Source organism: Neophocaena asiaeorientalis, unplaced genomic scaffold (genome assembly GCF_003031525.2).
Source record: "Neophocaena asiaeorientalis asiaeorientalis breed wild unplaced genomic scaffold, Neophocaena_asiaeorientalis_V1.1 scaffold246, whole genome shotgun sequence".
In the NCBI taxonomy this organism is placed as follows: domain Eukaryota; kingdom Metazoa; phylum Chordata; class Mammalia; order Artiodactyla; family Phocoenidae; genus Neophocaena; species Neophocaena asiaeorientalis.
Window position 1 is genome coordinate 2,714,303 of NW_020174551.1, and position 13,093 is coordinate 2,727,395.

Consider the following 13,093-nt stretch of genomic DNA (forward strand, 5'->3'; position numbering starts at 1 on the left):
CTTCCATCATCTCTTTAAGAAATGAGACCTCTTCTCCAATAGCACAATAGCTGAATTCAGGTTCTTCCAGGGCAGTTATCACAAGACTCTACTGTATGGCCATTCAGATATGTAGCAACTCAGTGTGCTCAAATAACATGTCAGCTATTGAAGCCATTTCCTGCTGCGTTTTTCCTTTTAAAGAAAACTTTTTGTTTACTATGCTTACGAGGTAAAAGTTTATACAGCTCATTGTAGGAAAGAAGATATTTACATTAACTTGGGTGGTTGATAAAGACATAGGCGTTTTCACCCATTCTATTAGAAGAGCCAGAAAACAAAAAAAGGGTAACATATCTTATTTTGGTCTCTGGGGTTCACCTTCTATTTCAAGGGTGTGAGCTTCTCATTTGTTTCTCATTCTAGAACAATAAGAGAAAAAGAAGCAAGTCCAAGCAGCATCAAGGCAACAAAGATGCTAAAGACAAGGCAGAGAGGCCCGAAGCAGGGCCTGTGCAGCCACCGCCGCCAGAGATACAGAATGGCCACGTCAACGGCTGTGAGAAGGACAGCTCATCCACTGATTCTGCCAGTGAAAAACCAGCCCTTGCCCCCCGTGAGAAAAAGATCTCAATACTCGAGGAACCTTCAAAGGCACTCCGTGGGGTCACAGGTCAGTTATCCTTAAGTAAAGTTGCTTAGGCAGACATAGAAGAAAAGGATGCCAAGGGACCCACTGGGACAGTCATTGCTACTGTTGATGGTGTTGGAAGGGAAAGATTGTTCTTTTATGGTGTCCACAGATTCAAGCGGTCTTCTCGCAGGATGGTGGAGGCGGGGAGGAAAGTGACAAGGCTAGAGAAGAAGTGTGCAATCTAGCCCTGCACTAAGTCAGAGGGTTTTTTTAACTAAAAAATATAGTTCTAGTCTGTACTGGGATCATCAGGAAAAAGGAACTTCCAGTTTAAAGAAATTTTTCACTTTTGTTGGGATAAGGGAGGGATAATTGGTGACCAAAGGAAATTATTAAAGGGTAGGCCAAGTTATTTTAACTCCTGGTATTTTGTATTATGTGATAGAATATATATCCCAGGGTGTTAGAATCTGGAATGTTAATTACTTGTGCTATAGCTATACATTCATTACTCGACAAAAGGCTACTTAATCAACTGTATGACCTTGGGGGCATCATTTCACCTCCAGTGTCCCATTTCTTTTCTGCAACATAAGGCAGCTGTACAGGAATCTACTGGATCAGTGAGTGGTCTTCAATACTGTCTGACCCGATGCTCCATTTTTATATCAAATACTAAAATAAAATTCATAGATAATATACTCTACCTAGAAACAAAATGTCAATAATATAAAAACATAAGAAGTTCAAGAACAACTAAAATAGAAGGCCTAATAAAATGGCCAGATGTTCAGACCCAATTATAATGAATCACTTTGCACTTAAAAGAAGGGAGACAGTACTCAACTGGGTAACGTGAACACTGTTTATTTATATGTGATATGTGAAGTAAGAACCGAATAAGTATATTTTTATGTAGACATGGGATCACTGTGAATGCAGCTGCTACGAATACAGACTGACAAGTGCTGACTGTCAACTCAAATAATGTGACTGCCCATGTGATTGGCCACGGGATTTTCCAAATGGTGAAAAACTCTTGGTAAAGTTCTGAACACCAAAGAGTACAATTTTCTCTTAATTTCCACAGTAGTTGAACCCTAGAAATCCAAGTAAACCTTGGAAGTCCATAGGAAAACTGTACAAAGAATACTTGGGTTTACATGTCATGTGTCTAGGAGGATGTGAGAAAGTTCAGGTTACAGGGCAGTTCTTCGTTGTGTGGGATTCCTGTGATTGTGAGTCATTTCGCATCCTGCCCCCAACACCCACCCATACGCAATCATTTAGATAAATTTTAAAAGTGCCCTGTTTTTCAAAATGCCTCCTAAGATAAACCAGGGATGAATAAGACAGGGGCCCTACGTGAGAAGAGTTTAGTCTAGCAGAAAAGACAAGGGCAAACAGAAAATCACATAGTAACCAGGGATGAATAAGGCAGGGGCCCTACGTGAGAAGAGTTTAGTCTAGCAGAAAAGACAAGGGCAAACAGAAAATCACATAGTAACCAGTACTGAATCAGGGATACCATGAGGAAGCATTAAATAACACACTAGGAAGTTTTTTAATTGTTCACAAAGCTCTAATTTTCTTCCATACACACATTACCGAACAACACTATTAATAGTGCTATAGTTCAGATAATCCTTACTACACAAGGATTTCTTAAAAACAAACAACGAAAATCACCTACTTCTATTTAGAATCTTCTATTTAGAATTCAGCTTTTCCTCTGCCTACAATTTTGAGAATGTTTTGGTTTATAGTCAGGGCAGGAGAAAGAAATTAAATAATCGAGTGGCACATTCCCAACCTTGCTTGTGATTTGCCTTCACACCAATTATTTCGAAAGCTAATTACTCAAGTTGCTGTTGTGATATCAATCATACACTAAAGGCGCAGCACATATAGTTGTTCATTTACTTATAATTTATACCTTCTTCCTAAAGCAATTTCAGTAACTCTATCAAGTATATGACATTAGATCAAATGCAGTATTGAATCGCTTCACCTCACGGTGGATAGCTACCTTGAAAGTTAAGCACCCATCCGACGAGTTCTCTGTACCAGGGGGCTTTTGTGAACCCTATCATGAAACTTTTGGCGAAGAATACGTTATTGCAAAAAGAGCCATCCCAATATCCCTTTGGTTTTATAAGCTTAGCATGAAGGCATTGAGGTATGTCAGTATTATTTGTTAGTAATTAATAATACAAATCTATCGCTCATGTAAATTTTTCTGTTAAAGAATAAAATGATGATAATGGAAGGTTATTAGATGTTCTTGCAAAAGGAAGGGAATCCTCCTGGTTGACCATTCATCAGCAGCTCACTTATTGTGATCATAAATTTTAAAATGAGTTTATAACTAGTTAAGTTTTCCTTCCCAAAGATAATGAAGGTTCATCGGGAAGTTGATACCAAAACTGTCAAATGACTCTGAAATGCTTATTCAGTCTATCAGAAGTCCTGAGGCCTCTGCTAGATATTTCACAGACGAGTGTTGGGTCTCGGGCATTCCGCACCCCATTTTGAGTAGACCTTTGGAACTGAAAAGGATGGGAACGATTCCTTACTCCCCTCACTTTATAGCTGAGGAAACCAAGGCCCTTGGGTCGAGAAACTGAGAAGACCCACACCCGGGGGTAACTCTCTTTGGTTAGCAAAAGCCTGACTCAAATCGAGGCAATTTTATGCACATGTTAGAGAGTTATTGCTAAAACCGCAGGCTCCCTTACTCCTAAAAGACGTATAATTGAAAAATTAGGAGAAGGTAATCATCACAAAGCTAGATAATGGTATTCTGTACTTGAGTGAGTTCGAAGTATGAGCGTAAAAGAAATCTCCAGTCTGCTAGTGGTGGAGCATTTATCAAGCTTTCCAATAATGAAACTGCCTCAGGAAAGCCTGTTCTGAATGCCCAGCTGGGCAGCAGGCTGTGAACATGTGGAATGCATGTTTTATCTTTTTATAACACCTTGACATTCAAGATCTCTCTTTTTAAAAGTTTTAAAAGGATCATTTTCTGGTAGGAGAAAAGTTAACTTTAAGATATATGCAGGTGGTTCCAGGGTGTTAGTGTGACTTCCCACATGAAACATAACCACCCAAAGCATCATCATTTCAGGCTGTAAATATAGTACTGTCGAGTGGGACAACACTGCATGTCAGCATATAGCTTTGAAGTTGGGGAGTTTGATTTAAACTTAGTACAAAATTACTTTTTTAAGCCTTGGAGTAGTTTTTTCTGTATTTCAGCATTTTTAATAACAGCTCAAATTAGATCTTTTACATAATCCAATCAAGATCATCTGCGTCCAAGTACAAACTCAGACAAGGAGTAGATCAAGATTTAGTTTTACCAAACGTAATGCCAAGGATCGCTTTTATTTCTAAGGCTCCATCTAAAGGACTAAAGCACATTATACCCTTAGGGTTCAGTTATCTTAAATGTTGCTCCTGCACTACTTTTCTTAGGGCTCAAATTGCTGAAATGTATAGGCGCTTATCGCCGTAGGGGCCGGAACAGGAATTCAGATTCCTGTGTTGTCTTTCTCCCTCTGGACCCAATTCCCATCCAATAGGAAAGGAGCAGGATTATGGGCCACCAACTGGCTCCATTGAGATAAACTTGGGGGCGGGGCTTTCCTTGTCTTCAGCTTCTCTTCCCAGCAGGCTTCCTTTATATCCTCTCATCTTGTCAAGCATCCTGGGAAGCCAGCTCTTCTGTTACCTGTTACTTGTCTCGAACAGAAGGCCCCATGCAGTGTTCACTGACCTCCACAAACCAGACTTCGCAGTCTGCCCTGTATTGGAGGACAGGAGCAGCTCCATGGTTTTACCTTTGCAGTGCAGATTCTGTGTTTGGCATGCCTCTGGCACAGAACTGCTTTCTCATTCTCTAGGTGAACTGAACCAAATGGGAGAGAAAGGGTCCTGTTATTTTACAATGTTGGCTGCTTGTCCTTCATTTGTGCTTCTTATTAAAAAGCAACAGCAACAACAGACTGTTTTACAATATTTTTATGGTGTGAGGTTCCCTATAGGATTTCCAGGCAGATTTTTTAATGCTGTTGTTGGCCCTAGCTACAAGATTATTTCCCCTGCTTTTCTAAACCCTATATTGGACCAGAGGATTAGAAAAGATCAACAAGAAGAAAGCAGCTTGCCGAGAACTTTAATAGAAAAGCCAAACGTGTATATTCCAGGATTTCAGCCGTGCCAGCTCTCAGATGGAAGCAACATAATATCGTAGCTAAGAACCAGGGCTTTAGCATTAAACATGTTTGGATTCAAATATTGGCCTTGTCACTTACTAGGTGTGTGACCCTGGACAAGCTAACCGCTCCGTGTTTTTATCTCCACTTGCAAAATATTCTACTTTACAAGATTGTGGTGAGCGGTAAATGAGATACATAAAGTGACCAGCACAGCATCTGGCACAAAGTAAACCCTCCAATCATTTCTTTATCTATCCAGGAAATGTTTTAAGCATCTAACATGCGCCAGGAATTCTTCCAGAAGAAGTAAACAAAATTAAAAAGGTTTTGCTCTCTTGGAGAGATGCATAGTAAAGCAGAACACAGCTGAATGATTATAGATTATAGTAAATGTTGTGAAGCCAGCAAGTAGGAGAGAGACTGGGGCAGGAAGGGAAGTGTGGGTAGCAACTTCAGATAAGGCCATACGTGACATGAGTGAATGAAGAGGAGATGTGGATGCTGAGACATTAAGGCTGAGGATGCCCCTGTTCACATTCTGTCACATCAAGCTATCTTGGTCTGAACAGCCAATGTTTTATTTAAACTTTAATTTAGGATTATTTTAGGTGAAGCCCTTGTAGAGTTATAACCATTGGTTTTTAATGAAAGATATAGTACTTTATTCGTATGTATAGCTGACATTAAGTACTGTCATGTGAACAGGCGTTTTGAAGCTTATATTTTAGAGCCCATTTATCATTGGTCTCACTCTGTTATTTTGGCATCAGGTCCTTGGTGTTAACTCTTGTTTGTAGTTGTGTGTTGTTCAGCCTCAACATCTGCTTCCAGCAGCACTGTGTCTGAACTGTTCAGGTAGTATTAGGGGTGGCCTTACGTTGTGTTTTCAGTGGCTTAGGCCTCTGCTTCCTTTCTGTGTGTGTGATAAAGCAGAAAGAGATGGAGACAGACGTAGGATGTATCGACATGAGGACACAGGATACTAAAACCCCTCGGGTGTTTTTCTGTTACCTGGGTACAGGGAAATCCAGAGCCCTCTCCCTTCTCTTTCTCATTTGAAAACTACCTTTGCTACATCCTTACAGCAAAACCACAAACCTACTCATCTCTGAATAGCCGATACCTTCGTAACTTCCCACTCAAACCTTGTTACGGCAGTTTTCAGTTAAAAATAGACTTAATTAAATGGAATGCACTCCTTGTGAAGAATAAAAGGCCTTCCCTTTTTTTTCTTAATTTTGAACAAAGATCTAAATGGTTCTATCAGAATGCTATGAGAATTAAGCCTGTTTTTCAGAGAAATAAGCCTGCAAAACAAATCAAGTTAACGTGCCTACCTTGTGTCATTGACAGCTTATTAATCCAGCGACTTTGTTATCTATTATCTTTTAATGTAAATAAACCTGTAAAAGTATTAATGACGTATGAGACCTTGTAAAGAGAATGTAAATTAAACTAAAAGATTGGTTTCCAATTAGAAAGTTTCCAGCTTTTATGCCCTCTGAGCTGATCAAGTCTTATAAAACGTGAATGAAATAAGAAAGTCTATCTGTATTCCATAAAGAAGTTACGAAAAGGCAGAACTGACTGACATTATGTCTTCTGAATAAACCTGTTTTGGTCTCTGTTCCAAAGTTATTGGTTCCTCTGAATTTCTGTTAATTAGCCTGTCATGTAGAGATAGAAGAATGATGAAAAATGCAAATTAAGGTGTACAATAATTGTAATGTGACGAGTTTTCTTGGGGCTTCATCACTGGACCGTTATTCTGTAACATCTTAAAAGGGTTGTCTTTACTCACGGTCTCCATTCCTTTACCTGTCTCTCACTTATCAACCTATTCCTATGGCTTACAGCCCCATTAGTCCAAGGAAATTGCTCCCACCAAGTTTACCTCTAAGTCTTCTCTTACTGGCTGTTAATTGTTGAGTCTCATCAAGGCTGGGTTAGTTCCAAATCCTTTCTCATATAGAGCTATACTCTTTTTGTAGATCATTTCAGCCATACCCTAGCCTTAATTATGTACACTGGCTCACAAACTCATCATCCCAGTCGAGGCTACTCTCTGAACTCAGGCTCTTACTTGACATTTTCACTTTGATATTTCAAAGCACTTTAACAACACGCTCGTAACAAACTCCTGATCTCCCTTCCCAGCCTTAGCTTTCTTTATTGCTCCTGATCTTAGTGTACCATCCATCCATCCTGCAAGCCAGAAATCCAGGCATCAGTCATGAAATCTTCCTCATCACCAAGTTCTGTTGATTCTCCTTTTCAAATATTCCTGGAATCCATCCACTTCTCACTGTCTCTACCTCTACCTTCCCATCAAAACCATCCTTTCTAGCCTCTGCTGCTCTAAGTGTCCACTCATTCATCTCCTGGCATTCACTCTGTTCCCCTCTAAATCATTCTCTATCCTGTAATCTTTTCAGATGACACATATTTGAACTCTTAAGATAAAGACCAAAAGTCTTACCCTCGCCTGCAAGCCCAGCATATTCTGGCCCCTGTGTCCCGTTCCTGCCTCAATGCCACAGCATGTTCATTCTTGCTGTCTGCTTCAGCCGTACTGGCGTCCTCTTAGTCCCACGTACTGGTCGTGTATAACAGTCAGGAGACGGAAGCCACACCGGTTATTTGGATGGGAAGAATGTAATAGGAAGAACTGCTAACTAAAACTGTAGGAGGTGGCTAACTACTAAAAAGGGTAAGTAAGGAGTCTCAGGGGTGTAGACGTGTCAAGAGAGCAGTTACTATCTCCAGGAAGACTGGACAATAAAGGAACTAGGACTGGGAGAGTCCCCCAGTCTAAAACTGAGACTGACCTCATCAAACAAGGTGTGTGGCTACCCAGAGGAACATGCATGCCGCCTCGCGGTGGCAAGAAATCTTGGCATAGGGCCTGGCCCAAGCTGTTCTGTAGAAGAAGCCCGCCATTGCCACAGGGTGTAGATAGACTGGAACTGCTCAAAGCCACTATCAGGGCTGGGGAGCCAGGGAACATGGCATGAGAGTGCAGCTGGAGCTCCTCTGCATGGCTGCTGGCGCCTGTGGTGGATAATAATAATAATGAAGGACCAGAACCTAGATGGGAAGTGTATTTCTGTCTTCATCGCCTTGTGCGACCCCTTTGTTGCCCTCTACTGACAAAGCTAACATTCTGCCAGTTGGCAAAACAGAATTGTTTACAGGGTCCAGCTCCAGTATCACAAAGTAGGGCAAAGAAGAGTGGATTTGGAGTTGAGAGACAATAACTTGATAACTGCCTCAAATACTGTCTCTGCCTGGAATGCCCTCTTCATCTGATTAGTTTTTCATGTAATTTCAGGTGAGCTTAGTTGTTACTTCCATGGAGAATTCATTCTTGATATCCCTAAGTCAAATACTCCAATTGAGGATTTCATATACTGTGTACTTTTCTTTCATAACACTTAACACAGCTGTAATTCTACATTTGTTTGTGTGGTGGTTTGATTTATGTCTTCCTATGAGACTGCAGGTTCTATAAAGATGGGAACCACAAGTGTCTTTTACCAGTGTTGTGTTTTTGGTGTCTAGAACAATAACTGCACATGATAGGAACTCAAACAAGCCTTCTTCATGCTTGTAGTAAATTATTAATGATAAAATATGTGGATAAGTGTAGGTTAATTAAAAAGTTTAAGTTGCTGTGCTGCTTTTTAAAGATAATCATGGATTTTGTATTTCTGGTTTTAAAAGGCATTTATATTAATTGGAGAGTTGAAAAATGCAGTAAGGTTTAAGGGGAAAAATATCCTACCTCTCAGAAAAAAACACTGTAAAATTTCATTTCAGAATGTTTTAAATGCACAGATATATAGGGGTTGTTTTTACAAATATTACATAGCGGGTGAACTTTTGTATTCTGCTTTTTACTTAATATGACATTATAAACATTACCTCATCATTGTATGTTCTTTAAAAACATGACCTTAATGGCTGCAATTTGCCATGTTTATTTTAATTATTCCCAAAATGTTGTCCATGTGCATTGTTTCCATTTGTTTGCTATTATAAGCAATGCTGTAGCAAACATTTCTTGTATATAAATCTTTAGGAACAATTATGATTATTTCCTTGGCATATTTTCTTAGAAGTGGAATTATTGGGCTCAAAGGGTATGGATATTTTTTAAGTGCTTAATATATTGCTGTCCAGAAAGATTGCACTAATCTCATTGTTTTTATTTGTGAAACTGATTAGTAGAAAGATGGAACATTTTTAAGACATTTAATTTCCATTTACATTTTTTCTTTTGTGAGTACTTAAGAACACTAAGATCAATGATTAAAGAACTACCAATTACTTTATTATTGGTTATTATAAAACACTATTGAATTCACTTAAGTATTGATACTTTTAAGAGAATGGTAATGCTTTAAGTAACACAGATATTAGCAATTTTAGGCATTATTTTATAACAACAAAATTATTTTTTGTTTATCAGCTTTTTCTAGATAGAACTACTTTACAATACTAAGTTAATTGTCATCAAATGATGTGATTTACTGAAATTACATTTGTATAGGAGACTATGAAATTATCTAAACTCAATGGGTTAAAATAATTGTTTTAGAACTACTCTGTATTTAAGACATCCTTTAAATTTAGATTTGAATTCTGCGTATACTTCCTTCAGTCTACTTTTAAGTACATGAGGCTTTCACTAAAAAGTAAAAGCTAAAGAGAAAAAGGAGTTTTCAGAAACTTTCAAATCTGAACACATACATGGCTGTACATATATTATGAAAATCTTTGAATCTAAGTTCACGTATTTCTCCCAAAAGGAAGATTTGTTTTCTCTGGTGCTGTTAACAAAAAACAACCACCACAGTTCATGTTTTGCTCTGTAAAATAAATCAAGTCAAGGACAAGTCCAATATGTAAGTTGACACTGAGATTTAGTAACTGGAAAATTGATAGTTCTCAGTATTGGCAACAGTTAAGTGTGAGAACAATTGCATGCATTACAGCTGAATGTCAGTGGGTCCAAGTGACTGGAAAATAATTTGGCAAAGCATATCAAGAATTTTTTAAGAAAAAGAAAGGCATGAATTTATATCTTCTTCATCATAAACCCCAGTGAATTATAGTAAAGGATTTTTAAATATAGAAATCCACAATAATGAAGAAAAGGGAAAAGAGGGCCTCAATTTCTAAAGGAAGGAAAGTAGGTGGAAGAGGATTGACTGATGAAGCAGAGTATGGGAAACTGCAGCATAGAATTCAGAGGGAGAGAGCTTTGGGAGGGAGGAGGCTGACTGCCTGTCAGAAAATGGGGAAACTCTGCATTTGGAGTCAGCAGATAGAATGGGGGGCAAACTTAAGAAAAGAAATATAAAACAGGGTAATTAAATAAAGGTATTTTAAGGAACAGTCTACTATCCCCTTACCTACTTCCATTCCAGCTTGTTTTATAAGATGCCTAACATTTGCCTTCAAGGCAAAAGGCAGGGTGGGGGGAGCAGAGAGTGATATGCTGGTATTTTAATGACTTATTAGAAGAAAATACAAAACTCTTTAGAGGAAAGTAACAAAATCCAATGTTTCTCAGTGTGTCATCCACAATACTCAGTATCCAGTTTAAAAAATTACTAGACATGGGAAGAAGAAAATGTAACCTATAGTGAAGGAAAAGATTAGTCATTAGAAGCAGACCCATAGACAACCCAGATGTTGGAATCAGCAGATAAGGATTACAAATATGTTTTAAAATTTTACCAAAAAAAGGTGAAGAGAGGAGAATTTTAGGAGAGATGAAAAGAATAAAATGGAAATCCTAGAACTAAAAAGTACAATAACTGAATTTTTTTTGAAAGTCATCAGATGCCTTTGGCAGCAGTTTGGACAATAAAGACTAAAGGATCAGTGAACTTGAAGACAGGTCAGAAGAAATCATCCAAACTAAAGAACAGGGACTTCCCTGGAGGTCCAGTGGTTAAGACTCCACGCTTCCACTGCATGGGGCATGGGTTCGATCCCTGGTCGGGGAACTAAGATTAATTAATTAATTAATTAAAAATAAAAATAAACAAACTGAAGAACAGAGAAAAAGATTAAAAGAAAAAATAGCAACAAAAAGCAGAACCTCGGTGACTTAAGGGACAGTATCAAGCAGTCTCACAGATATGCAATAGGAATCTCAGAAGAAAAAAAGAAGAGAATGGAGGGAGGGCGCTTATGAAGAAACAATGGCCACAGTTTTTACAAACTCAGCATAAAACAACCACCCACATATCCAAAAAGCTCAGCAAAATCCAAGCAGAGTAAATGTTAGAAAATCACACCAAAGCATATCGTAGTCAAACTGCTGAAAGTCAAAAGTGAAGACAAAAATCTTAAAAGCAGCCAGGGGAGAAAAAGACACATGGCAAACAGGAAACAACAAAAAGAATAAAGGTTGACTTCTCATTGGAAACAATATGGCCAGAAAACTCTAGAATGAAATCTGTAATGTAATGGGAATAACTGCCAATACGGAATTGTATATCTAGTGAAAATATCCTTCAGAAAGGACGGTAAAGCTAAGATAATTTCAGATAAGCAAAAGCTGAAAGAATTCATCACCAGCAGACTTGCACTACAAAACAAGCTGAAAGATATTCTTTAGGCTGAAAGTAAATGATACCAGATTGTAATTTGGATCTGCTGGAAGAAATGAAAAATACTGAAAATGGTAAATATATGGATAAAAAGAAAAGTTTTTTTCTCTTATTTTTTTTTAAAAAAACAATTGACTGTGTAAAGCAAAAACAATAACAATGTATTGTGAGGTTTACAACAAATGTAGAGGTAAAATATGACTATAAATATACAATTGACAGGAGTGGGTAAGTGGAATTATACTATTGTATGGTTGTTACATTATACATGAGGCAGTATAATATTGATTCAAAGGACACTGTAATAAATTAATGATACATACTGTAATCCTTGGAACAGTCTCTAAAGACAAAGAATGAAGAGGTATCACAAAAAAAGATAAGACTAACTATTACTTGAAAACAAATTCACCTAAAAGAAGTAAGGAAAAAGATCAAAGAGATAAAGAGTAGACACAACTCAAAATGGTAAACATAACCCAATAATATCAAAAATTACATTAAATGGAGATGGACTAAAAATTCGAATTAAAAAGCAGAGATTGACAGCCTGGATAAAATAGCAAGACCCAACTATATGCTGATTACAAGAGATGCACTTTACATAGAAAGAGAGACAGGCCTAAAGTTAAAGGAGAAAGGAAAAGATATACTATCCAAAAGGTAAGCATAATAAAGTTGGTGAGGCTATATTAACACCAAAGAAGATTTCAATACAAGGAATATTACCAGAGATAATTAGGATCTTTTCATAATAATAAATTGATCAATTCCTTAAGAAGACATAACAACCCTAACTTTACATGCACCTAACAACAAAGCTTCCAGACCCATGAAGCAGCAATTGACAGAACTAAAGAAAGAGACAAATCCACAATAGTTATGGGTTTTATCACCATTTTCTTAGCAACTGATAGAGCAAGTATATTAAAAATCAGTAAGAGTATAAAAGATTTGAACAATATTATCAACCAACTTGACCTAATTGACATTTGTAGTACACTACACCCAACAACTTCAAGAGCACATGGCATTTTCACCAAAATAGACCAATCAGTGGACCATAAAATAAGTTTCAAAACAAAATTTAAGTTTTGAAATCTTTAGAGTATGCCCTTTGACCAAAAATAGAAGTAAATTAACAATTAATAGCAATAAGATATCTAGAAAATTTCCAAAAATTCAGAAGCTAATCAGCCTTCTAAATAATTCATTGGTCAGGAATTCCCTGGCAGTCCATTGCTTAGGACTCCCGCTTTCATTGCTGAGGGCCCAGGTTCAATCCCTGGTCAGGGAACTAAGATCCCGCAAGCTACATGGTGCGGCCAAAATAAATAAGTAAAAATAAATAAATAATCCATTGGTCAAAGAAAAATATTCACAAGAGATACTAGGAAATATTTTGAACTACATCATAATGAAAATACAATAACCCAATTACCAATATCGGTAATGAAATTGACCCTGACCCCTCGTTCATTTAAAGACTAACAACAAACAAGATATTATAAGCAACTTTATGCCAAAAGGTGAAATGGACGAATTTCTTAAAAAATACGAATTACTAAAATGTACATAAGAAATAGAACATTTGAATAGCCCGAAACCTATCAAAGCAATTGGTAATTAAAATT

The 13,093-nt window shown here is 37.6% G+C and overlaps 1 protein-coding gene across 6 annotated transcripts in view; it reads left to right on the forward strand.

Annotated features, from left to right (window-relative positions):
* The window catches only part of SPATS2L (spermatogenesis associated serine rich 2 like), a 174,641-nt gene that overhangs the window by 119,263 nt on the left and 42,285 nt on the right, over window positions 1–13,093 (forward strand). For all 6 annotated transcript variants that reach the window (XM_024757381.1, XM_024757380.1, XM_024757384.1 and 3 more), the window contains one exon: window positions 406–652. In XM_024757381.1, coding sequence (XP_024613149.1) covers window positions 406–652 — 247 coding nt within the window. The remainder of the gene's footprint in view (window positions 1–405; window positions 653–13,093) is intronic.